The sequence below is a fragment of the Trachypithecus francoisi genome, unplaced genomic scaffold (genome assembly GCF_009764315.1).
Source record: "Trachypithecus francoisi isolate TF-2019V2 unplaced genomic scaffold, Tfra_2.0 Lachesis_group14, whole genome shotgun sequence".
In the NCBI taxonomy this organism is placed as follows: Eukaryota; Metazoa; Chordata; class Mammalia; order Primates; family Cercopithecidae; genus Trachypithecus; species Trachypithecus francoisi.
In genome coordinates this window covers 51,192,261-51,219,758 of record NW_022681459.1, presented here as the reverse complement: position 1 = coordinate 51,219,758, position 27,498 = coordinate 51,192,261, and the positions used below count along the sequence as shown (strand labels likewise).

Here is a 27,498-nt window from a genome sequence, read left to right as displayed (position 1 = left end):
TTGTGCACACTCCACTCCCGCATAATGTTTAGAGCTCCAGTCCTCACTAGGAGGGTCTGCCCCCTAAAGGAATAACATAAACACTCCACAGAGGCCAGTGCAATCCATGCCAGAACTTTAGAAGAGTCACTATGACTCCTGCTAATTGTAACTTTAATGAATAAGCAGCCCAGCTCAGTAGACTAGTTAACTACTACTCCCATTTTTATATAATTGAAATGCAAGTGGTTTGCCCAAAGTCATGCATGAAGTTTGTAGTTTTTTAACTTTTTAAAAGACTCTCCCGAATTCCTCTATTCCAGTCTTGAGCAGCGTTAAGCAGGCCAAATGCCAGACACCATGTTCCTGCCTGGCCCTGGAAAACTCACTTCCCCTCTGTTGGCTTCCGTTTCCCCCACTGTAAAATGAAGGGATTTGACTAGTCTCTTAAGTTTCTTTTCAGTAATACAATTTTATAGGTTTATCTTAAATTTTTCTAAGTAATAACTTTGAGGTTTTGTTCTCCTGAAACCCCCTAACCTAACCCCCAGCCAGATTTGTATCACTTGAGCCAGAATTCGGAGATTTTTCTGAAACATGACTATAATCCCACAGGTCAACTACAAAACTCTAGCTATTTGGGAGTCACAGCTAAGTACTCACTCAGTCTCCTAGGAAAACAGATTCTTTATGGTGACAAGCCACCTTGAATCCCATCCATCTATTGCCTCAGACCCCCTCATCCTAGAGCTGAAATCTTGCCTCTTTCCCCATGTGTTTCCTTGGAAGAGCATAAAAGTCAATTCATTCTCCAGGTAAAACCCCTTGGACCTAGTTCAAGCCTTCTTGTTAACATCTGTTGGAGAGTTTTTTAAAAATATTTTTTAATTGGCAAGTAAAAGTTGTATATATTGAGGGTGTACAATATGATGCTTGAAATATCTATACATTAGCTCAATTGAGCTAATCAGCATATATATGCATTACCTTACATATTTATCATTTTTTGTGATGAGAACAGTTAAAATCTACTCTTGGCAATTTTCAAGTGTATAATACATTGCTATTAACCATAGTCACTATGTTGTACAATAGATCTCTTGAACTCATTCCTCTTAACTGAAATTTTGTATCCATTGACCAACATCTTCCCAGATCCCCACACCAACCCCTAGTAACTACCATTCTACTCTGCTTCTACAAATTTGACTTTTTAAGGCTCTACATATAAGTGAGAATATGTGGTATTTGTTTGAGTCTAAATTATTTCACTAAACATAATGTTCTCCAGGTTCATTTACGTTGTCATAAATGACATAATTTTCTTCTTTTCGAGGCTGAATAGTATCTCATTGTGTATATACTGTATGTTACATCTTTATCCATTCATCCATTCATTCACTGATAGGCACTTATGTTGATTCCACATCTTGACTATTGTGAACAATGCTACAGTGAACACGGGAGAGCAGATACCTCTTCAAAACACTGATTTCATTTCATTTGCTATATGCCCAGTCATGGGATTGCTAGACCATATGGTAGTTCTATTTTTAATTTTTTGAGGGACCACCATCCAGTTTTCCATAAAGAGTGTGCTAATTTACATCCACTGTTGGAGAGCTTTGAAAGACATTCTATATGAGTATGGAAAAGTCATGTTTTTCTCTATCAAGTGCTCAGATATCTCCTTGCCAAGTCTGACTGATGAGCAAGTCCCAGAACTCATAGAACCCAACCAAGTCATATGTCTCCTTCCCACTCAGAAAGGACATGTCCAAATGCTGAGGACACCCACAATGATGCTTTCCCTCCTAACCCCCCAGCTAAGAAACGGCTTTGCCCAGAAGGTCCGCAGAAATCTAGGTGGTGCCTAAACCCAACCAGCCTCCCAAGAAAGACTCTTACCATTGGGCATGAGCTCCACCACTAAGGTTGGATAGGCGATGTTGGTACAGCCAACCTTGGTACCGCAATATTTCTCACATTCTGAGGGGACGACACAGGCAATTTTGTCTGGGAAGAGATGAAGAGCCACGTCAGCAAGCAGACATTGGGGAAATATTTCCAAAATTCACCTTCTTAAAACAAGGTTTCAAACAGGATATTCCTTTCCAAGGCCCTGAAGTGGTTCTGTGGGAGTGCAGCTCTCCACAGAGCCCTTTGGTGCCTGCCCCGCCCTGCTGGCCCTTACACATTGATGAGCTCTGACTAAGGAAGAAAGACAATTTCTAGGAAAAGGAGGAAAGGAACCAAAGAACCGTTCAGGGTGGGAGGGAAGGAGCAAGAGATTGAGCAACAGTTGAGCAAATACTATCAGGGAGAAGTGACCTGGAGGCATGTCATAACTTTAGAAGATTTGAAAAAAAAAAAAAAGGAGAAAACAATTGTCAACATAAGAGACCAGGAAAGACAATTCCAAAAGTTTCCTCAAGTTGCTCACGTCTAGCACAGAAACAATAATGCTTGGATATGACCATAACAAATAAGAGGGCCAGGCATGGTGGCTCATGCCTATCATCCCAGCACTTTGGAAGGCCAAGGCAGGGGAATCACTTGAGGCCAGGAGTTCAAGACCAGCCTGAGCAACATAACAAATTCCCATTGCTACAAAAAAAAAAATTAAAAATGAGGCAGGCATGCTGGTACATACCTGTAGTCCCAGCTGCTCAGGAGGCTGAAGCAGGAATGTCACTTGAGCCCAGGAGTTACATTTGGAGACTGCAGTGAGCTGTGATCACACCACTGCACTCCAGCCTGGGTGACAGAGTGAAACCTGGCCTCAAAAAAAAAAGAAACAAAAAAAAGGAAGCTGAAAGCTATAGAGCTTTAGAAGTGACTTGCAGACAGAAAAAGGGAGAGTGGCCTGTGGGTCCAGCAGAAGTTATTACCTGTGTATAGAATGCGGCTGATCATTCCTGGCATCACCATAATGAACATGGGCAGCACCTTTAGGTACCCACACAGGGTGCAGCCGGCCTTCACGTGAGACATATTCTTGGCTGAGAGGCAGCGCTGCACAATGACCTGCCAGAAAAAGCCCAGTAAGGGAGGTATGCAGACCAGAGACCCTGTGACACCCTTGCACTTCCCAGCTTCACCATCCTGGGTCCTTGACCTGGCACTCCTGTATCACTGGGGCGTGGCAATTCACAAACCACTGAGCTCTCCCTTCCCTGTCCCAACCCTACAAACCACAGACAGACAGGAGTTCCTGTAGCGCCCTGGGGAAGACTCTGTCCGTCCCACACATCCAGCTTGGGTACCTGATCTGTGCACCAGTACCACAGGGCAAGGATGGACATCCCAAAGATGAGCCCAGGCCACGGGAGGTCTCCCGTGAGGGGATCTCGGAAGAGGTGGAATGAGTCGGCCCTCGGAGTGTAGCACTTTTCCTGAAAGGTGGTGTTGCCATCAGAAACCATGGTTGGAATGGCTTTCATGTACTTTTCCATGAAGGCGTCATAGCCTCCCACTTCGTGAAAAGCTGGAAAACATCGGTACAGAAATGAGCATTCTGAAACCTTCAGCTCTTCATAGCAGCTTCTTTCTTTCCATAGATGCCTGAGAAACTGAGAGGACCCAACTCACAAACAGAGCCCTCACTGAGTAGCCTTGGGCAAGTCACCTTCCCATTCTGGGCCTCAGCTTTCTCATCCATAGAATAAGATTAGTAGCCCTGCCCAGCCCGCTCAGGGGCTATTATGGAGACCAAAGCAATAATTTGTAATAGTGTTCCAACTGTAAACCTCTTTATAAAAGGGAAGAGACTTTTATTAATCAAAGAAAGACCTTGGTTTGGGACCACATACAAAGACTCTGTTTTTTTCTCTCACCCTCTGCTGTCAGTCATGGCCTTTGGAGCCTTGGACTCAGACCTAGAGACACACAGACCTAGACACACACAGTGGCCTTTGGGACCTCGGACCCACACCTACCACCCCTGGACCCAGCAGTGTGGTGGGATGGACAGAGAATGGGTGAGAAATCCGGAACCTGCCACCTCTCAATTGTGTGTCCTTGAATAAGTCATTCCACTGCCTGCCTTGCTAACACCCAGGGCCTGCTGGGAAAAACCAAATGAAAGTCCTTAGAAAACAGAAGAGAGAAGAGCAAATACGAGTCTTTACAGGATACACAGTGGGCCTTGAGCACCTAGAAATAAAATGTACTTTCTATCTTCCCATAATAAGTACCCTTACCTAGGTTCTCCAGTCTTGTCTTTAAGATTTCATAGACGAGTTAAAAAAAAAAATTAATTGGCAGGCCAACACTGAGGAGCCAAGTTTTTAATTTTGCCAAATAAGGGCATTAAAAGGAACATTATCACCCACTATCAACAATTCATAAAAGGACATTTGACATCAAAATGTAGATAAGATATAGCCTAAGATGGAAGACATAACATTTGAATAGATTTAGCTTGATGGATATTTAGCCTTATCCTTTTTCTGCCCAGTTTCTCTGCAAACAGAACACTATGTTTTCACAGGCTTACAGCACAGCCACTAGCCCAGACTGGTGAAAGAGAGCAGCAGAAAATCCAGGACCAGACCCAACCTCAGTCTTCCAGAGATGAGGAAGCTGACCCTGCATACTCAACTATGACAGCCCATCTGGGCTGGACCCTCCCTTTGGAAGGGCAGAGCACTCCTCAGCTCACTGCCTAGTCTGGCAACAGGTAGAGAGGCTGGACTTGCCTTTCTATTCCTGAGGCCCTCTACCTCTGCTCCCACCTCCTCAGCCTGCCCTGGCCCCACTTACCAAACCCAGTGAGGATTAAAGACCCCACCAGCATGATCACCGTCTGCAAGGTGTCCGTGTAAATCACTGCCGCCAGGCCCCCTAAGCAGGCAAGAAGACAACACATCTGACCTCGTGTGGAGGGCAACCTGTCTACCTGCTTCCTTCCCCACTCTCCACCTTCTACTTCCTGCTGGCCTTCTAAGAACACCGCTGCAGTCGTCCGTCTGCCTTTCCTTCCTTCACCCTCTCGTCCTGTTACAGTATTCTGCTACTCAGCATGTTCCCACAGCTCCACCTGTCATAGAAGTAGCGAATGCTTCTCCCTACTTGAGGGGAGTCTGGTGTGACCCTTTTGAGCCAGAAGATGGCTCAAAGGAGATGGCTTCTCTGTGGTAAGAGGAAGCACCTTCCACACACAAGGCAAGGAGGAGCAAAGAGTTAGCTGTGGAGATGGTGGGACATCACCAAATTGGCACATTTCAACGGGCCACTTTTTTTTTTTTGAGACGGAGTCTCACTCTGTCGCCCGGGCTGGAGTGCAGTGGCCGGATCTCAGCTCACTGCAAGCTCCGCCTCCCGGGTTCACGCCATTCTCCTGCCTCAGCCTCCCGAGTAGCTGGGACTACAGGCGCCCGCCACCTTGCCCAGCTAGTTTTTTGTATTTTTTAGTAGAGACGGGGTTTCACAGTGTTAGCCAGGATGGTCTCGATCTCCTGACCTCGTGATCCACCCGTCTCGGCCTCCCAAAGTGCTGGGATTACAGGCTTGAGCCACCGTGCCCGGCCAACGGGCCACTTCTATGTCTACCTTTTTATTAGTCCCCAAAGCTGTGGGGCTCCAGTCAAGCAGCAAGTGCTAAAGCTGATCCTTCCCACCCTCGCCAAGGAGGCAGAGTGACCCCTCTGCAAAGGAGCCCGATTGCTATTCAAGCACTAGCTTCTTGGGTCACCAGTTGAGTCTTCCTCTAAAACCTCTGTATGTGAGTCACTTCCTTTCTCCCTCCCTACAGGGGTTCCCAGTCCCTGACACATCAAATCCAAGGCCTCTGTCTGGCTTTCAGAGCCCCTATACTGTGACCTCATTTGAACTATCAAGCTGTATGGTCCCCCCAAACCCACACAGGATCCTTCAGTGGCCACCCTCCTCCAGCCAAGAGCATCTGCATGCCCAACCTGTCTCCATTCCCCTTGTGCTCACTTATTTTTGCACCTGCCACTGCCCTGATTCTCCCACCTTAGCTAAGTCATCTCTGCAACCCACAGGGCCCAGCTCTGCATGCACTCCTGTGAGAAGCTGCCCTGACTATCCCAGCCAACACCACAGGTTTCTGAAACCACTCGTATAACTTGTAGGGTCTGTGAGTGGGGACTAAGCAAATACCGCAATCCCAAACTGTTACCTGAGTATGTCTCCTCCTCAGGAGGAAAAAACACCTCTCCTACTTCCCTTTATCCTTCACTAGTGCCTAATCCCGAACTGGGTTTGAGGTGCTGGTTTATTTGAATGGACTCACCTGTAATTGTATACAGGGCAGTAATTGCCAATAAGAGAAAGATGGCCAAATACAGATTCAGGCCTAAGGCCAGATTGATGAATATGGCCCCCGAGAAGATGTCTGCCTGGAAAGAGAGAAGAGGCAGAGTTAGGAGGGAGAGAGGTCAGCTGCCTACAGGGCCTATGGTCTCTCTGTTCCTGATTTTCCAAGCAACCTTTATTCAAGATGATAATAGGTGTTCTATGAGAAAAAGAATTCCATAGTCAAAAAGGTCTGTAAAATGCTAAACAGAGTTAAGGCAGTTTCTTCGCCACACAACTTTTCTGAGCCTTTAATATACGCCATGTACGGTCATCCCCAGGTAGGGAACATGGTACATGACATCTCACAAACTCATTGAACTATGGAACTATTTTTGCCAAGAAACAACTATTAACACTTAGATGTTCCTTGCAAGTCACCTGTAGACTGTTGTTCTGAGCTATTGTCCATCTTTTGCACCTCAGTGTACACAGGTTTATCGGAGCTCGTTCCCAAAAGCAAGTCTGAGTCCTGGTGAGAAACACCAGCCCCCGCAGGAGTGGGGAGAAACTTAGCAAGTTTGTAATTTTAACTCCCCAACCCAGATGCAGTCCATCTTGACTCAAACACAACCAGAACATCACCAAGCACCTCTTACGTAGCAGCCTTGGTACATGCTGGTTTTATTTAGATTATTTCATGTAATTTTTGGGAGAACTGCTCCCTCTTCACTCCTGAATTCTTGATGCAGTTCTTCCACCTTCACCATTTCTCCTCCTTCCTGTCTCTTAATGAACCTTCTACCTGGCGGGATGATGCAGTTGCTCATATAAACCAGCAGAGAGCACCAGGATCACCCCAAATACAGGTTCATGTCATCTCCAAAACAATACCAGGGAGGGTAGTATTAAGGGATGATCATGGTGAGTCTTTTTTATTTACTGTATTTATTTATTTATTTTGACGGAGTCTTACTCTGTCGCCCAGGCTGGAGTGCAGTGGCGTGATCTCAGCTCACTGCAACCTCTGTCTCCTGGGTTCAAGCGATTCTCCTGCCTCAGCCTCCTGAATAGCTGGGATCACAGGTGTGTGCCACCACACCCAGCTAATTTTTGTACTTCTAGTAGAGACAGGCTTTCACCATGTTGGTTAGGCTGGTCTTGAACTCCTGACCTCGTGATCTGCCTGCTTTGCCCAAAGTGCTGGGATTACAGGCGGAGCCACTGCGCCCAGCTGAGTCTTTTGTTTCCAAATCTCCAGGTGTGGAAGAAACTGGACTTCCCCTAGATGGAATGAATGCACGAGCTGTTTCACTGCACAAATCCTAACATTTCACGGCATGCAAACAATGCCCAGACAGAGCCTTGGGGATGGGCCAGTAGGGTTGGACTCTCACTTCTCACATCTCCTCTTACATCTTGCATCTCCTCTCTAGTCCCATTTCCCAGTCCCCATCGCATTGCTGTTCCTGAGGGCCCTCCAGTGTTTCAGGTTTCCCACCACACCTGCCTGTCCCTCCTATGAGAATCTCCTATTCCCTCCCTCGGTTAGTTAGCAGAAAGCACATCTAATACCAACTCCATGCTTCTGAGCTAACACGTGAGCCCTGGAGGGTGATTCGACCCCCTCCCCCAAGGTGGGCCTTTTGAGGACCTGATGCCTTAATTCCCCTCTGCCCAGACCTCCCCTGAAGATTCTCTCACCCAGGGTTCCCAGTGTTACTGTCTTTCCTGGTGGAGGGAAGGCAGAGCCAGGAGGTGGGAGGAGAGATGGTGAGTTAGAAAGAAACTCCTCTCTCCCTGGAGCTAGCAGTCAGAAAAACCAGCATTTTAGCCCCAGTGCCGCCACTCTAGGCCTGCAAGCCTTTGGGCAAAACATTTCCCCTCTTTAATTCTCAGTGTCTTCGTGTTTATGCAGGAAGTCCTGGCTCCAGGGGCTTGCGATTCTCAGTGGTTGGAAGTGGGAAAGGTCAGCAGTGAGGAAAGCATTCTCCTCCTGGGTCCTGGACCGCTTCCATTCTGCCTTGCCCTCTGCAGTAGCCCAAGAGGAGGAAGGGTCCCCTGTGGTGCATAAGTCTTGCCAAAGGTGAAATGGCCACTTCTTCCTGACTCGGCACACTGGGCCACTTGAAATTGTAATGAGTATGTATAATGCTGGTCCCTCTCCTCTCATGCCTCTGTACAGTCCCATAAAGGTTCTTAAATTCAAGGGGCCCCATTCACTGATTGCACTGAAATTCTGTTAAATGCACACACTTTTGATTTGGTGGATTAGCTAATAAGTGTAAATAAGCTAGGAAAAGATTACAAAGCTGATACTGCCTTTAAACTGCCCTTGGTTGGTTGATTTTCCAGAGTAGTTAATTTTTAATGCTGTATGACAACACGCCATAGTAGACTGTGATACCCTCATTAATATGTGCCTTGCTGTCATTAGTCACAAAGAAGTAACACATAAGTTCTAAGATAATGCTATAAAGGACCTCAAAGACTTCTGTAAAGTGTTGGGCTAATAGAAATGTTGTTTTTATGATACTCTATTTCCTTCTAACAGTACAAATAAAGAATTTTTTTTTTTTTTTTTTTTTTTTTTGAGACGGAGTCTCACTCTGTTGCCCAGGCTGGAGGGCAGTGGCGTGATCTCGGCTCACTGCAAGCTCCGCCTCCCGGGTTCACGCCATTCTCCTGCCTCAGCCTCCTGCATGCCTGGCTAATTTTTTGTATTTTTAATAGAGACCGGGTTTCACCATATTAGCCAGGATGGTCTCGATCTCCTGACCTTGTGATCCACCTGCCTCGCCCTCCCAAAGTGCTGGCATTACAGGCGTAAGCCACCGCGCCCGGCCCAGATAAAGAATTCTAAGGAAAGCTCCCTGGTGAATTGAAGAAACCTAGGACAAATTCTTCCTCACATGAGTCATTCTGGCTTCGGAGATGAATTCTGCTGTTGGCATGCCAAAGGCCAGGCTGGGAATACCTTAGCTAAGCTCATATAGGTGACTCCAGCTGAGCAAGGCCACTGCAGTCTGGGTGCTCTGACATTAGTCTTTGGTTCTTCCTAGCTGCCAAACAAACCCACTAGGGGTTTTGTTTGTTTGTTTGTTTGTTTTTTGTATTTTTGTTTTCTTCATGTTCAGAGAGTTTTACAGTTTACCAAGGACTTTTAGGCACATGCATTATTTTGATCCTCAAAACAATATTGACAAGTAAGGGACCTCCTTTCTGGAATTTTTTTCTACAGAGAGCAAGGTCTTTTTCCTTTTTTTTTTTTTTTGAGACAGAGTCTTGCTCTGTCGCCAAGCTGGAGTGCAGTGGTGCGATCTCGGCTGACTGCAACCTCCATCTCCCAGGTTCAAGTGACTCCCCTGCCTCAGCCTCCCGAGTAGCTGGGACTACCGGTGCGTGCCACCACGCCTGGCTAATTTTTTTGTATTTTAGTAGAGACAGGGTTTCACCCTGTTGGCCAGGATGGTCTCAATCTCCTGATCTTGTGATCCACCAACCTCAACCTCCCAAAGTGCTGGGATCACAGGCCTGAGCCACCATGCTCAGCCAGCAAGGTCTTTTTTAACAACAACAAAAAAGTTTTTAATTTACTTTTAAAATAAAATCTCAAATAAAATAATGTATGTTGGGGGGGTTAAAATAAACAACACAGGCCAGGCACAGTGGCTTATGCCTGTAATTCCAGCACTTTGGGAGGCTGAGGCAGGCAGATCCCTTGAGGTCAGGAGTTTGAGACACCCGCCTGGCCAACATGGTAAAACCCCGTCTCTACTAAAAATATAAAAATTAGCCAGGTGTGGTGGTGCATGCCTGCAGTCTCAGCTAATAGGGAGGCCGAGGCAGGAGAATTGCTTGAACCTGGGAGGCAGAGGTTGCAGTGAGCCGAGATTGTGCCACTGCACTCTAGCCTGGGTGACAGAGCAAAACTCTGTCTCAAAAATAAATAAAAATAAAAAATAAATAAATAAACCATGGAAGTTACACACTGAAAAGTAAAAGTAGCCCAAAAGTGACCACTGTCAAGAGATTTTTGTCCATGAGAGGATTTTTAAATGGCTTTCTAAAAATTATATGTCAACACTATGTTCTGCAGCCCCTAAAATAATAATTATGAAAATTGAAACTAGAACAATGTTTACAATTTGATGGTTCAGGTGGGAAGAAGGCAACAAAATGGTGCGCATATTCTAATTGCAACTTTGTGAAAGAATACACACAATTTGAACAAGGCCAAAATATGAAAATATTGGTATTACAGTTCCAGTGGGCATCTCCCACCCCAAGATTTTTAAATGCCAATGTTACATTTTTCCTACAGTTTCAAAAGTGCAGGGAGCAGAAATTTTAAAATAGAATATATTCTTTACCGCTATCTGGGTACCCATACATATGTAGTAAAAATATAGAAACATAGACTAGAAGAATCCATACCAAGTTCAAGACAGCATTCACCTTTCAGGAAAGAGGAAAATGAGACCAAGAAAGGGTATAAATAGGTTTTCAACTGTATCTGTAATGTTATATTTCTTTTCTACAGATAATAAATTGTTAAGATCTATAAAATCTGAGTGGTGGATATAAGGGTGTTTGCTGTATTCTTTCTGCATTCCTGTATGTTTGAAGTATTTCATTAAATTTTTTATTTATAAAAATAGGGGACTGTATAGGGAATACAGAACCACCTTTGATATAAAAGAACTGTCCTGTAATCCTATGAGACCATTTGTTTCACAGCTTATCCCAGATTGCTCTTTCCCTAAACTAATGTTAGCCCTTAAAAGAGAGTAGGGGGAAGGATGGAGGGAGGGAAAGGAAAGGGAAGGAAGAGAAGGAAAGAGAGAGTGAAAGGAAGAAGGGGAAACGAAGGGAAAGGAAGAGAGCGAAGGAAAGGGGAGAGAGGGAAGGGGGGGAAGGAAGGAAAGAAAGGGAAGGTAACAGAGGAAGAGAGAGAAAGGGGAGAAGGAGGGAGTGAAGGAAAGGAGGGAAGGAGGGAGGGAGAGAAGGAAGGAAGGAAGGAAGGGGAGAGAGGGGGAAAGGGGAGACGGAAGGGAAAGAAGAAAATGTCTCCAACGCTGCTAAGCAAAACCAACTTGAAGTGAAATAAAAAAATTATGGTCCTCTAGGTCAAGGATTGGCAAACTTTTTCTGTAAAGGGCCCAGGAGTAAATGTTTTATGCTTTGCATTTACTGTCTCTGTCACACTCTGCCATTAAAGCATAAAAGCAGCCACAGACAACACAAACAATGGTCTTGGCTGGGCTCCAGTAAAACTTTACTTACAAAAATAGATCATGTGTTGGATTTAGCCCAGGGGTGTTGTTCCCATCACTTCGAAAATTTGGCTGAACAATGTCCATGGGACTCATGGGGAATAAAAATACAGACCCCAGTTGGAAAGCATCTGCAAGTAACTGAGTCTCTGATTGGGAGCTTTGGGCATGTTGCTTCACCTTGGCTCCGATGTTTTGAGATCCAGTGATTTTATATGCGTGTGTTTGCTGTCCATTCTGGTCCTAACCAAGATGTATTTGAGCACTCGATAAATCCTGCCTAGCCTCGCGGTTTCAGATGGTGAAGCCCCATTACTCACATTTCTCTTTCCACTTGTGAAAGTGAGCGGCCCCGGGAATGAGCCTTCAAATCTTAAGCAAAAGCCAAAGCTCTTCATTTCACCCAAGGATCCAAAATGGACAGCAGAATTGCTGTAAACATTTATTGTGGCTGTGATCTGTGATAACAGCCCCAGGAAACAGACGGGGACATGAACATTCAGTCATCACGTGTAAGTCATAAAATCTGAGGCTTTATCTCCAGGGATTGTGCACATTTGCATAAGTGCACATGCCAGGAAATTTTACAGAATGGAATGCTTCTCAGAGCTTGATAAGGCTGGTGCTCAAGGGAGCCAATAAAATTCAGGAGCTCATGGAAGGACAATCAGTTCTGAGTCTCAGAGCCCAAAAATATGAGACCAAAAGATGGTAGCCATAGCCAAGGCTCCACATCACAGCTGCCCAGTGGTCTGGGCCATATCTGGGCTCTGCAGCTACAATGCCCTGTACTTTCTCCTCTCTCCCATTAATTATACCCCCACTGGATCCCTACATTCTTCCCAAGCCTTCGTGGCAGGTCCCTGGTTGGTTGCTCTCTGGATGGGAATCTCACACCATCCCTCCTCTCTTCTCACCCATCACAAACCATCTGTGCCCTTCCACACACACATACAATTGATGAATCTTAGTTTGTGTGCAGTATAAATGCCTTATCACCATATTATGTTAATGAATAGTTATTTTCTTTTGTCCATGAGCCCTGCATTCCTGTGTGTCTTGAAGTGAGCTTCTAGAAAGTACAGTTGATATCGATGTAATTATTTTTTAAACTTCATGCTTCGTGACCCATGGTGAACCTAAAACCAGCGGAATTTACAAAGACAAAGCCTTGCCTGTCTGCATCCCTCCCTACCCTACCCTCTGTCCAGATGTTCCTCCTTCAGATCCTTCATATACCCAGTGTGCAGCTGATGTTCTCTCCTCACAGTCCTCTCAAATCCTACTGTTGGCAACTCATTTATATTGTGAGGCTCATTTAACTGGCTGTCTTCATTTTTCCCAGGGTCTTGAATGCTAACCCACTCTGTACTGGAAGAACGAAAGACTTAGAAGGTAGGGCATATAATGTCAAGAGGTTTGATTCAGTGTCAGGAAATCTGCTTCTCATCCCAGTTCTGCTCCTTTAGCCCCTCATAGTCCCTTCCCCTGTCTGGACCTCAGTTTCCCCATCTGTAAAATGAAAGTGCAGGACATAAGACCACATGATCTATCCCATCCCCTCATTCTATGCCTTCATCCCATCCAAGCACAGGGCAGAACTCTGAGGACAGACTTTGGCACTGGAGAGACCCTGGTCCAAGTCCTGGCTTTGCCACGTAACAGCTGTGTAATTTGGGGAAAATTACCTAACTTCTCTGAGACTCAGTTTTCTCTCCCATAAAATGGAAAAGAAAATAAAAATCCCAGCTAGATGTGGTGGCTCACACCTATAATCCCAGCACTTTGGGAGGTCAAGGCAAGAGGATCACTTGAGGCAAGAAGTTCAAGACTAACCTGGGTAACATAGTGAGACCGTATCTCTAAAAATAAAAATAAGTAAAAAAAAATAGCTGGGCATGGTGGCACATGGATGTAGTCTCAGCTGCTCAGGAGGCTGAGGCAGGATGATCACTTGAGCCCACGAGTTTAAGGTTGCACTGACCCATAATCATGTCGCTGCACTCTAGCCTGGGCAACAGTAAACAAACAAATAAATAATAGAAATACTATTTATTTGTTTTCTATTAGTAAATAATACTATCTCAGTAAACAAACAAATAAATAATATAAATCCCTACCCATGCTGTACTCTTCTGAGAACTGGAGAGGGTGTAAGTAAAACCCCTATTGGAGACTAAATGAAGAGACTGGCACTAAATAGAGGGCAGCTATCAAACTTCTTATGTGTTTGTCAAGGGATCCCTGGTCTTGGGCAATGGATGGAGTAAGTATAATGTTGGTCATGGCCTCCACTAAATAATGATTCAGCCTCCTTCACTTTCTCCTCCTCTCCTTCAAGGTTAGTTTTTAATTATAAGATGAAAAGCCTGACCAGTGTGCAGAGCCTGGACTGGGAAATGCTGGGAAGGCTGGAGAAATCAGGCTTCAGCTTCCTGAGGGAGGACAGTGCATCTGTCCAGGAAGAGACAAGGGAATGTGAGCAGGAGGGTGAGGAGGGTAAGGAGCCCCAAAAATCACACACACAGGGAACAGCCCACAACAGATATAATTCAAAAGCCAAATTTAGAAACAGCAGGCTCCTGGGGGATGGGCTCCATCCGGATCTGAGCTAAAAGAGGCTGTCCCTCGGCTCCCTGGGGGCTCCCAAGTCCAAGAAGGTTTAATCAGTAACTTGAAAAATAGGTGAGGTGATAGAGAAGGCAGGGAGAGAGGTTGGGCACCTAATTTATTTATATGACCACCCCTGCCACCCCTGCACCAGCTCTGAGGACAAAGAGTGCTCTTACCATGGCAACTGCAGTCCACAGACTTTCACCTGCTTGAACTGTGGACTTGGAGGACACTTGCCTGGGAGAAGGGGAGGCCCAGCACCCTTCTCTGCATGCACAGTAGACAGGTACCACCCTCCTGCTCATTGCAGTCTGACCTCCTCATCCTCCTGCTCACATTACCTTTTATTATTCTTAGACGGATGCACTGCCCTTCCTCAGGAAGCCAAAGCCCTATTTCTCTAGCCTTCCCAGCATTTCTCAGTCCAGGCTCTGCACATGGGTCTCTAACAAAATAAAATGGGAAAGCCCAGGCTTTTCATCTTACAACTAAAAACCAACCTGGGGGCCGGGCACAGTGGCTCACACCTGTAATCCCAGCACTTTGGGAGGCCGAAGTGAGTGGATCATCTGAGGTCAGGAGTTCGAGACCAGCCTGGCCACCATGGTGAAACCCCATCTCTACTAAAAAAAATACAAAAATTAGCAGGGCATGGTGTTGCATGCCTGTAATTCCAGCTACTCAGGAGGCTGAGGCAAGAGAATCACTTGAACCCGGGAGGTGGAGGTTACAGTGAGCCGAGATCGTGCCACAGCACTCCAGCCTGGGCAATGAGCGTGAAACTACATCTAAAAAACAAAAACAAAAACACCAACCCTGAAGCAGAGAAGGAGAAAGTAAATGAGGCTGAATTATGACGTTAGTGGAGAAAGCACAAAGGCATGGGTCAAGGGCAGAAGCGGTGTGAGTCAGGAAGCTACACAAGGAGGCAGCGCTATTCCTAGGTGTTGGCCCCAACTCCAAGACAAAACCTTAACAGCATTATCAGCAAGAGCATGTTTTCACCAAGTTCAGTAAAAACTTATGTGCAAGACCACTCAGTGGGAAAACAATCATTTTTTCAAAAAATGGTGCTGAGAGAACTGGATATCCACATGCAAAAGAATGAAGTTGGGCATGGTGGTGGCACATGGCCATACCATACACATAAATTAACTCGCAATGGATCAAAGTCCTAAATATAGGCACTAAAACTATGAAACTCTAAGGAGAAAACAAGGGGGTACATTTTCATGACCTTAGATTTGGCAATGGATTCTTAGAAATGACACCAAAGGCATAAGCAACAAGAGATAAAATAGATAAATTGAACTTCACCAAGATTTAAAACCTTTGTGCATCAGAGGACATAATCAAGAAAGTGAGAAAACAACCTACAGGATGGGAAAAAATTCTTTGCAAGTCATATATCTGATGAGGGTCTAGCATGCAGAATATATAAAGAACTTTCACAACTGAACAACAAATAGACATGTAACCCAATAAAAAAATGTTTATTCATGTAGGCTAGGACAGGAAGGTAATAATGTAAAAGGGAAAAATAACTGTAGTAGGCTGAAGACCTATATATGTATATTTCCTTTAAAGAAAGAACCAAATGCAATGTGATCTAGACTTTGTTCGGATCCTTATTCAAACAAACTAACTGTAAGAAAACATTTTTGAGATGATTAGGAAGATCTTGATATGGGCCAGGTATTAAACTATCTAAATTAAGAAATTACTGTAAATTTTGTTAGATATGATAATAGCACAATGGTTGTATTTTTTAAAAGTCAAAGGTACATTCTGAAGAATTTACGGTTAAATCACGTGGTATCTGAGATTTGATTTAAAATACTGCTGAGCACCACTCACAGTAGTGAAGACATGAAATCAACCTACATGCCCATCAGTGGTGGACTGAATAAAGAAAATGTGGCACATATACACCATAATACTATGCAGCCATAAAAAAGAATGAGATTACGTCCTTTGCAGCAACATGGATACAGCTGGAGGCCATTATCCTAATAGAATTAATGCAGGAACAGAAAACCAAATACTGCATGTTCTCACTTATAAGTAAGACCCAAACACTGAGTACACATGGACACAAAGAAGGGAACAATAGACACTGGGGCTTATTGAGGGCAGAGGATGGGAGAAGGGTGAGGAACAAAACACTATCGGGTATTATGCTAATGACCTGGGTGACAAAATAATCTATACACCAAACTCCCGTGACATGCAATTTAACCATATAACAAACCTGTACATGCATCCCGATCCTAAAATAAAAGTTGGAAAAAATAAAATAAAATAAACTACTACTGGGAAAAAAATTTGAAGAGGATAGATGAGCCAAAAATGGCAAAATGTTGATAATTGTTAAAGCTAAGTGATCAGTGTTAGGTCCATGAGTGCTTGTTATCCTATTCTGTCTTTGCTGATGTATGTTTGAAATTTTCCATAATAAAAAAAATTGCAAATGTTATTTAATGTTGCTGTTGTCTCAACTTTAATCAGGAAAATAGAAACACTAGCAAATATATTTTCAGAACCCTACCTAGCTAGAGTAGATGGTTCAACTCAGATCCAACCCAACTCACATCTCAGCCAGGGCAGATCTTTTGCAAGATACTGAGATTGGACCAATCTCGCCTTTGGTGCAGGATAGGGGAGAACAACAAGAGGGAGAAAAATTGATCATAGGCAACGAGACAACCCTTTTGATAGAGCGATGAGCACTTTGCAACTGCTGGCTAAGGGGAAAAGCTGGAGTTACTCCCTATGTGATCTCAGAAAACACCACCTTTCTCTCTGCCCTGCTGCAACCCAGAGAGCTTCCTGCAGAGAGGGCTGAAGGCTCTCAACCATGTTCATGATCATTGTATCTTTATTTATTTATTTATTTATTTAGAGACAAGATTTCACTATGTCACCCAGGCTGGAGTGCCGTGGTGCGATCATAGCTCACAACCTTGAATTCCTGGGATCGAGTGATCCTCCCGCCTCAGCCTCCTGAGTAACTGTGACAACAGGTGCACACCACCATTCCTGGCTAATATTTTTTACTTTTTGTAGATACAGGGTCTCGCCACGTTGCCCAGGCTGATCTTAAACTCCTGGCCTCACGCAGTCGTCATGCTTCAGCCTCCCAAAGTGCTGGGATTACAGGCATGAGCCACTGCGCCCGGCCTCATTACCATTATATCTTACATTTCAAGAACACTTTGTGTTTTCAAATAAATTCACTGGATGTTCACCAACACCCAGTGATCCAGGCAAGGCGGAAATTATTATCCCCATCTTACTCATAAAGAAGCTAAGCTCTAAAGAGCTTTTATGACGTTTGCCCCAGGTCACCCACTAGTGTGGGCAGGGGAACAGACTAGAAGCCAGCTTCTTCAATTATTCTCCAAGGTAGTTTTCTTACCAAAGTCCTATTTTCTTTCTTTTATTCCTTATCATTTACATTTTCTTTTCTTTTTTTTTATACCATTGCTTTCACCTTTATCAGACTGACAGTCACCTTGGGGACAAAAAAAATGCACACTGAAATCTATAAGCAAATTTTTCTCTTCCTTCCATCTTCTGGGCTGTCAGAAAGATATCTCAGAAGTTTAGTGGTTTCCTGGTTGTTTTGTGTGTTTTTTGCTGTTGTTGCTTTGTTTTGTTTTACAATCAAGAGGAATTGACCTAAACACTTTCCAGGAAGAAAACGTGAAGTAAAGAAGGAACACAAGGTCGGGCACAGTGGCTCATGCCTATAATCCCGACACTTTAGGTGGCTGAAGCAGAAGGATTGCTTGAGTCCAGGAGTTTGAGACCAGCCTGGGAAACATAGGGAGGCCCTATCTCTACAAGAGAATTTTTTAATTAGCTGGGCATGGTGGAACACACCTGTAGCCCCAGCTACACAAGAGGCTGAGGTGGAAGGATCGCTTGAGCCCAGGAGGTAGAGGCTGCACTGAGCTATGATCATGCCACACACTCCAGTCTGGCAGTCTGGGTAATACAGCAAGACCCTGTCTCAAGAAAAGGAAGAAGAAAGTAGAAGGAAGAAGAAAAAAGAAGGAAGAAGGAAAAGGAAGCAAAGAGGAGGAGGAGAAACACAATGTTTGCTCCAGTAGGTCAGCCAAGAGCTCTGCCCAGCTTTCAAAGGTACCCCAGTGGCCCTCCAATCCTTGAGAAATCTCAGTTCTGCAAAGCGGGCCTACAGCTCTAGGTTGGCAAGTACAGCAGGCTAAATGGTAGAGGGGCAGCCCCAGTGGTTGGGTTCAGAGAGAGAGAGAGAGAGAGAGAGAGACAGAGAGAGAGAGAGAGAGAGAGAAAATTCCCCAGAGAGTTAGCAATTAAAGGCCCAGAGAGCTGATTCCAAGAAAAAGCAGGAGCCTTGTGCAGGGAAAAGAACAGTGAATTGAGAATCGGAGACGTGGGTTCCACTCCTGATTCAGAGGTTCGTTCCAACTCCAGGGTTTTCATTTATCTGTCCATAAAACAAGACAGAATCTCAGCAATGCCTTCCAGTTTGGCACTGGCTTCTCGTGTTTAAGTGTGTGAGAAGTATCACATAGAGTCAGATTATACACTGGCAGGGCACAAAGGCCCACGCCTGCCTCTAAAGTTGGGGCCAACCCTTAGATATCCCTAACTCCCCCTATTTAAAAAATTGACAAATAAAAATTATATATATTTATCATGTAATACATATTTTAAAATATGTATATATTATGGGATGGCTCAGTTGAGCTAATTAACATATACATTACCTCAAATACTTATCTTTTTTTGTGGTGAAAATACTTAAAAATCTTTTTTTTTAAGAGGCAGGGTCGGCCGGGCGCGGTGGCTCAAGCCTGTAATCCCAGCACTTTGGGAGGCCGAGATGGGCGGATCACGTGGTCAGGAGATTGAGACCATCCTGGCTAACATGGTGAAACCCCGTCTCTACTAAAAAATACAAAAAACTAGCCGGGTGAGGTGGCGGGCGCCTGTAGTCCCAGCTACTCGGGAGGCTGAGGCAGGAGAATGGCATAAACCCGGGAGGTGGAGCTTGCAGTGAGCTGAGATCCGGCCACTGCACTCCAGCCTGGGCGACAGAGCAAGACTCCGTCTCAAAAAAAAAAAAAAAAAAAAGAGGCAGGGTCTCACTACATTGCCCAGGGTAGCCTCAAACCCCTGGGGCTCCCATCTCAGCCTCCTCAGTTGCTGGGACTACAGGCACACACTACCATGCCCAGCTTTCTCAGTGACTTTCAAAACACATTGTTATTAGCTGTAGTCACCATGTTGTACAATAGATCTCTTGAACTTACTCCTCCTATCTAACTGAAATTTTGTATCCTTTGACCAACATCTCCCCAACTCCCCACCCCCCACTTCCAGACCCTGGTAACCACCATTCTACTCTACTTCTGAGTTAACTTTTTTAGATTCCACATACAAGTGAGATCATGCTGTATTTGTCTTTCTGTGCCTGGCTTATTTCACTTAGCATAATGTCCTCCAGGTTTATCCACATTATGAACATAGACAGCATGTTCACAGCAAATGACAGCGTTTCCTTCTTTTTTAAGGCTGAGTGGTATTCCACTGTGTATATATACCATGTATATATTATCCATTCATCTGTTAATGGGACTTACATTGATTCCATATCTTGGCTGTAGTGAATAGTGCTGCAATGAACATGGGAGTACAGATACCTCTTCGATATATTAATTTCAATTCCTTTGGATATATACTCAGTAGTGAGACTGCTGGATCATACAGAGTTCTATCCCTAACTCCCTTTTAATCTTACTATTAAGAACTGCTTTCCCTGAACCGTCACAAACCTGTTTGTGTTTTCAACCTGCACCACAGTGGAGGACAGATTTCCATTGAACTCCATTGGCTCCTCAATGCAGAAATAGGACTTTACTCCAAGGTGCAAGAAGGCTTAAGGGGCCAAGTTAATAGAAATGTATAGAGCCAACCAGGCGCGGTGGCTCAAGCCTGTAATCCCAGCACTTTGGGAGGCCGAGATGGGCAGATCACGAGGTCAGGAGATTGAGACCATCCTGGCTAACACGGTGAAACCCCATCTCTACTAAAAAATACAAAAAACTAGCCAGGCGAGGTGGCAGGCACCTGTAGTCCCAGCTACTCGGGAGGCTCAGGCAGGAGAATGGCATAAACCCAGGGGTCAGAGCTTGCAGTGAGCTGAGATTCGGCCACTGCACCCCAACCTGGGCGACAGAGCAAGACTCTGTCTCAAAAAAAAAAAAAAGGAATGTATAGAGCCGCCTCTTGGTGGGCAGCATGTGATGAGGAATGAGAGTGGCAGCTTCTGAGACAGCCCAGCCCCCTGGGGCTGTGGACTTACCGAGATCTTGGTGAAAATATAGAGCAGCAGGGACAGAATGGAAAGGTAGATCTGGATCCGCTGGCCTCCAAACCGCTTCCGCAGGTACTCTGGCATCGTCACCACCTGCATGGGGTGTGAGGGAAGTCACTGCCAGCCACAGTGACCAGAGGGCCCAGAGCAGACAGAACAGTGACACCATCCTGGTGTACGAGCCACAGAAGTGTGGTCAAGGATTCATAACCTTTGCTGGCCAGGGAAGTCTGTGAGGTGGCCAGATGGCCCCTGACCTCCAGCCATTTGCTAATTTTAATCCCATATGCCCTACCACTGTAGGAGTAGCTAGATGTTATCCCAGCCCAATAAACCTGTCACTGGGCATCAGAAAGGAGCCAGACCCTTGCCCTGGAGGAGGTATATATATATATATATATATATATATATATATATATACCCTGGAGGAGATATATATATATATATAATGCCACTGCAGACAGTCAGAAATTTTATAACCTGGGAGTGAAAGCCAATCCACAGATTTTTCTGCCATTTATCCCATAATGTCTCCTCTGCCCTCTAGGAAGACCAAGCTGACAGACACATTTGCCAGCAGGAAATGAAATAACAGAGCAGATACTTACCCCAGCCTTAATATAGATGGGGACAAACAGCCAGCCCAGCACAACCACCAAAACCAGGGCCTGAAATGAACACAAAAGGTGGACTCAAACTAGGAGGAACCTTAGCCCATCCCTGCCACCTGAAGGGCCCCTCAGCTGCTGCAGAAAAATTACCCAGCATGTTTTCCCCTAAGGAGCCATTAGAGACTGGAGAAGGCCTTTGCTGCCTAACTGACCCATGGAAATAGCAGTTAGAAAACAGCAGAGAGGAGCCCAGGAGGCTGCTCATCACCATCACAGCCCTGGGCCACAGCAAGAACACTGGGTTCTCCTTCACCTCTTCCCTGGTTTACACAGAGTAAAATGCCATTTAGAGAGCTTTAATAACAACAATAATAGTAATAACAAATAATTACATTTATTATTACTACTACTATTATTATTAGAGGTCAGGAGTTCAAGACTAACCTGGGCAACATAGTGAGGCCCTGCTTCTACAAAAAATTAAAAAATTCACCAAGCATGGTGGCACATGCCTGTAGTCCCAGCTACTTGGGAGAGTGAGGTGGGGACATCGCTTGAGCTCAGGAGTTTGAGGCTGCAGTAGGCTATGACTGCACCACTGCACTCCAGCCTGGGCAATGGAGCAAGACCCTGTCTCTAAAAATAAAATAATAAAAAAAATAATAATAATAATGGAAATCTGGTGGTAAGCATTTCCAAATCTCAAATAGGACTAGAAGGGCTTTGGCTTTTTAACATGAAGGGAAAACAGAAAAGATACTATTGCTGTCATACCAGTGGTTTTCTCATGCTACTCTGGTGGAAGGTGAGCAGGGCCCTGAGGCTCCTGAAGCCATGCCCCTCCTCTGTCTGCACCCTGGGTTGACCCTGAAGGGTTCCCTAACACCTTCAGCTCCTCTGAGCATAGATTGAACTGGTTGACTGCTAAGACTCCTTCCAGCCCCAGTGCACCATGGCTGCGGTGTTACTCACATTCCATTCAAAGCCTCCAGTGGCGATGCCTGAAGCTGCTCCAGTCCCGGCCAGCCCCACAAAGTGGCCACTTCCAATGTTACTAGCGAAGAGGGAGGCTCCAATCTGGAAATGCAAAAGAAAGTCAGGTGAGGGCTCTGTGCTCCACCAGGTCACTCACAGTGGGTCAAAGAGAGAAGAGACATGTCAGTCAAGAGAAGGACAAGAAAGAGCAGAGGCAGGCTGGGAGCACAACCGTTCTGGAATCATCAGGGACAGCTGGTTCAGAAGGCAGATGTGGAAACTTAGAAAATAGTAAAGATGAAAAGGAGAGGATTGGGGAAGGAGCAGTGGGATGTATCCCAAAACCAGATCGTCTGTGAGTCTTTTATGGGCCCTGTGTCCAGTCCTGAAGAAGATATGGAAAGTCCCACAGCCACCAGGCCTCCCTAAAAATCTCCTTCAAGGCTGTGTGCCTAGGACATGAGTCCTTGATCTCCATATTCCCCAGTATGCCTGGTGGCTTAGGGTCTTGCCCAATACAGGTTCTCAGTAAACCACTGAGAATTTTCTTGAAAGAAATCATTTCAAAGGAAGCCTCTGGACCTTAGTCACCTGGTCAAATAAGGAGCGGCGTGGAGCTGATGATTTGCAAGTGATTCCTAGCTGTTAAATTATGTGACTCCATGAACTCCCAAGTAACAGATGATATTAATAATAATTCTCTAGATCATGTAGTATTGATATTTTTTACAAAGGTTCTAGGGACCACACGGACACATGCACAAAACACTGCATTTTTCAAGGATATGCACATGTCTAAATACAGATTATAGAAGACAGATTGGAAGCACATATATCAAATACCCAAGAGTGGAAGACCGGAAGGGGAAAGGAGAATAGGACTGTGAGTGGGAGACAAAAAAAGAAAATATCAGGTAAAGCAAGAGAGGGATCTTGCACTAACCAATCATAATACTGTATCAGCAACTCAATTGCATTTGAGGTCAAAAAGAACTCCAGAAAGTTCTAAAGTCCTTCTGCATCCAAGAGGAGAAGGTACAGCAGCATTTGATAAGAATCAAAAAAGTGTAATTATCCCCATTCTTGCTAAGCAGATGGGGAGAGGCTTGTAGTTATTTATCTAATGTCCCAAAGATGGTCCAAACCTGGAACAAAACGCTTATTTCCCAAAAGACAGATTACGCCAAGAAACTGTTTTAACTATACCAGCCCCTATTACCAGTATAAGGCAGCTGGTGCTTAGTGCCAAATATTAAGTCAGGGGAGAGAGAGATTTCTGAAGGCCTAGCCAGAAGAAGTTCTCAGAATGACAATAAGGAGACAGTGGTTGGTATAGGTGCATTAGTACATTTGCTCAATAAATATTAACTTAGCATCTACTGTACGTGTCAAGCACTAATAACAGCAGTGAATAACACAGACAAAATCCCTGCTCTCAAGAAGCTTATATTCAAATGCTGTAAATATAAATAAATAAACGACAAAAACAATGATCAGAGAGTAGTAAGTGCTATGAAGAGAATAGAGGGTATGATAGAGTGATTAGATTGAAGAGTCTGAGAAGGTCACTCTATGGACTTTCTCTAATATTAAAGAATTACTATTATAATTCAGACCTTTAAGCTGAGATCTGGATGACAAAAAAGTTAATCATTCAGAGACCACACGAATAGCATTCCCACTAAGCAAAGACCCCCTGACACCCCACAAGTGGGAAAGGTATGCATAGTTGAGAAGCAAAAAGAAGGTTGATATGTGATAATGATTTGTGATCTTAATATTTTAAAATAGAGTCATTTAGGCTGGGTGTGGTGGCTCATGCTTCTAATCCCAGTACTTTAGGAGGCTGAAGCAAGAGGATTGCTTCAAACCAGGAGTTGGAGACCAGCCTGGGCAACATAGTGAGACCCTGCCACTATAAAAAAAAAAACAATGTAAAAACTTAGTTGGGCATGGTGGTGCATGCCTGTAGTACTACCTACTTAGGAGGCTGAGGAGAGAGGATCAGTTGAGCCCAGGACTTGCAGGCTTCAGTGAACTATGATCAGTCATGCCACTGCACTCCAGCCAAAGTGAGAGTGAGACCCTGACTCCAAAAAAAAAGTGAGTTTTATTCTAAGTGAGATGGGATGCCACTGGAGGATTTGAAGCAGGAGAGGGACAGGACCTAATTTGCTTTTTTAAATTGCTGTAAGTTGTGTGTAGAGTGCAGTGTTGGGGGCAAGGGAGAAAACAGAACAACCAGGTGGGAGACTATCACTGGCTGAGGTGAGAGAGGACAGTGGCTTGGACTAGGGTGACAGCAGTTGAGACAAAGGCAAGGGTAGAGATTAGGAAGTGTGTTTTAGAAACAAAGTTGGCAGGCTCTGTTGATAGGTTAGATGTGGGAAATGTGGGACAGAATAATCAAAAGTAACTCCTAGATCTGGGACTTGAGTAACTGGGTGGATGCCATTCATTAAGAAGGGGAAACTAGGGGAAGGCAGGGTGTTTAGAGACATCTACCTCCTTCTGCTCAAAGCTTGATGGGGATAACAGTCTTTTTGTTTTGTTTTGTTTTCAGAGACAGGGTTTTATTTCTGTCACCCAGGCTGGAGTGCAGTGGCACATCTTGGCTCACTGCAACCTCTGCCTCCCAGGCTCAAGTGATCCTCCAGCCTCAGCCTCCCAAGTAGCTGGGACTACAGGTGTGCACCACCACACCCAACTAATTTTTGTATTTTTTGCAGAGATAGGGGTTCACCATGTTGCTCAGGCTTGTCTCAAACTCCTAGTCTCAAGCAATCCATCTGCCTCCACCTCCTAAAATGCTGGGATTACAGGTGTGAGCCACCCTACCTGGCCTAACAGTCCACTTTTAGTCAAAAGTTTTGTTCTGCAAGTGGCCTACCTGCCCTGACCCACTATCTTTTCATTTATCACCTCTTGCTTGATAAATAATTAAGCCTAATGCTGTACTATTAAGGACATAATTACCAGAAATTATTAACTGCATTAGATGAGTCATAAGTTCAAAAAGTCCTCTCCAATCTCTCTCCCAAACAGGGACATTGTACTCTAAGCAATGTCAGGCTGTCCTGAAGTCCCCACTCACTATCTGAGAAGACAGTGGAATGAGGCCAGGAGAGCTCGGGGTACCAGAATGACCTGAGCCCAGGTTCTGTTCATTTTATTAGGGGAACCACCTTCCTCATTCTGGATTCCCTCTCTTTACCCCATGACCTACACTTAATCATTTACCGAAACTCTGACTCTGTCTTCACAATATTATGGCCACGTAGCTCTTTCTAGATGACCCTTCTGCTGCCTGTCACTATCTCTCAACAGGACCAGGTAATGGGCTGCTAGAGGATCTCTATTCTCTCCTTTTCATCAGTCACCTCCCCACCCACCCACATGGCCAAGCAACCTCCCCAAAGCACAACTCTGATCATAACACTGACCTATTTAGAGACTCTCCTGGACACCCAAAAGGGTCTATCAAGTGGTCTTCCTGACAGCAGGCCTAAAAACAGTCTTAGGAATATAGCAAGGTTTCAAGGTAAAGTTCCCTCAAGTGCAAAGACAGCATGAGCTTTACAACTCAAGTTTGAATGATTTATTGACCTCTTACTATCTGGGTGATTAGAACATCTGCAAGCCTCCGTCTTCTCTCATGGCAGGGTTGGTGCAGGAGTCAAATTATGAACCAGTTGTGACTGACACAGCTGATTCTCATCAGTGTCCCTTCCCTCCTTTCTCCTTCCAAGAGGATAATTACTTCACCGGCAAAGACAATTAGCAAGAGCTACAGTGGATACTGTTATAGACAGAATTGTGTCCTCTCTGCAAAACTTGTATGTTAAAGCCCATATTCATATGTTAAAGTTGGTATTCATAAATACCAACCCCCAAGGTGATGGTATTTGGAGATAGGGCCTTTAGGGAGATAATAAGGTTAAATGAGCACATAAGGGTGGAGCCCCAATCTGATAGGATTGGTGTCCTTATAAGAAGAGACACCAGAAATCTCTCTCTGTCTCTCCCCCTATACATGCATAGTAAAGAGGCCATGTATGAGGACACGGCAAAAAGGCAGCCATCTACAAGCCAGGAAGAGAGGCCTCACCTGAAGCCAACCCTGAAGGCACCTCGATTTTTGACTTCTACTTTCTAGAACCATGAGAAAATTAATTTCTGTTGTTTAAGCCACCCAGTCTGCGGTATTTTGTTATGGCAGCCTGAGCCAACTAAGACAGACACCATTGTTTTATGGCCTGTACTCCCCTGCCAGGTTTTTACGCTGCTCCTCTGTTGCTGGAGCTCACCAACAATGCATTCATCATGCCAATTTCCCAAACACTTTCTCTGTCCACTCCTCACCCACGCTCATGCCCATTTGAGAATAGGCACCACTCCCATGCAGGGAGTGACCCAGTGCCATGAATCACCATTCTCTGTAATTCTCTAGAATCTCCCCCCGCGTTCCTGTGAATTCAGGATTTCAGACTTTATCTAAAATGTCCCCAACTTGACCTCACCTCTCACTAACTTCTTTCCCAACCCTCCTCACCCTCTGATAGGACTCGAAAGGCCATTACAAGCATGTGGATACTTTTGCTGCTTGTTGTGCAAGATGAACTGAGTCTGACCAAACCCAACAGGTCTGAGAGCATGGGAATTGGGAAAACAACATAATGTCACATCACAAAATGCAGAAAGGCTATTTATTCTTTTGACTTTAGGGAATTTGTAGTCACATTTTACTACCTGGATGTCCTATCCTGGAAGGTTGGTGGGAGGGGAGATGTATGGAGAAATTAAACAATCATTGAATCTTTCAGAGTGGAATGGGTCTGTGGATGCCACAGCTTAAGTCCCCTCTGCAACACCTCCCAAGTGATGGTCAGTTCTTAATGCATACCTCTAGTGACAGAGAACTCGCTACCTTACAATGCGCTGAATCTGCAGTGGAACAACTCTAGTTGTTAAAAAGTCATTCTTGGCCGGGCACAGTGGCTCACGCCTGTAATCCCAGCACTTTGGGAGGCCAAGGCAGGCGGATCACGAGGTCAGGAGATCGAGACCATCCTGGCTAACACGGTGAAACCCCGTCTCTACCAAAAACTGCAAAAAATTAGCCGGGTGTGGTGGTGGGTGCCTGTAGTCCCAGCTACTCGGGAGGCTGAGGCAGGAGAATGGCGTGAACCCGGGAGGCAGAGCTTGCAGTGAGCTGAGATCACGCCACTGCACTCCAGCCTGGGAGACAGAGCGAGACTCCTTCTCAAAAAAAAAAAAAAAGTCATTCTTTATTTGAGCTGAAGTCTACCCGTCAGTCCTACTTCCACCCTTTAGAGTGTAACAGAACAAGTCAAATTTCTCTTCCACAAGTTAGCCCTTCCAATACCTGAGGACAGGGATGGTTTCCCTGCTTAAATTT

General features: G+C 44.9%; 1 protein-coding gene across 1 annotated transcript in view; it reads right to left on the bottom strand.

Annotated features, from left to right (window-relative positions):
* SLC5A1 (solute carrier family 5 member 1) overlaps nucleotides 1–27,498 on the bottom strand; it is a 70,005-nt gene that overhangs the window by 17,842 nt on the left and 24,665 nt on the right. Inside the window, exons 5-12 of the mRNA XM_033233356.1 lie at nucleotides 22,077–22,181; nucleotides 21,102–21,161; nucleotides 20,482–20,586; nucleotides 6,239–6,344; nucleotides 4,744–4,824; nucleotides 3,246–3,466; nucleotides 2,871–3,006; nucleotides 1,888–1,995 (exon numbers count right to left, since the gene is read on the bottom strand). Coding sequence (XP_033089247.1) covers nucleotides 1,888–1,995; nucleotides 2,871–3,006; nucleotides 3,246–3,466; nucleotides 4,744–4,824; nucleotides 6,239–6,344; nucleotides 20,482–20,586; nucleotides 21,102–21,161; nucleotides 22,077–22,181 — 922 coding nt within the window. The remainder of the gene's footprint in view (nucleotides 1–1,887; nucleotides 1,996–2,870; nucleotides 3,007–3,245; nucleotides 3,467–4,743; nucleotides 4,825–6,238; nucleotides 6,345–20,481; nucleotides 20,587–21,101; nucleotides 21,162–22,076; nucleotides 22,182–27,498) is intronic.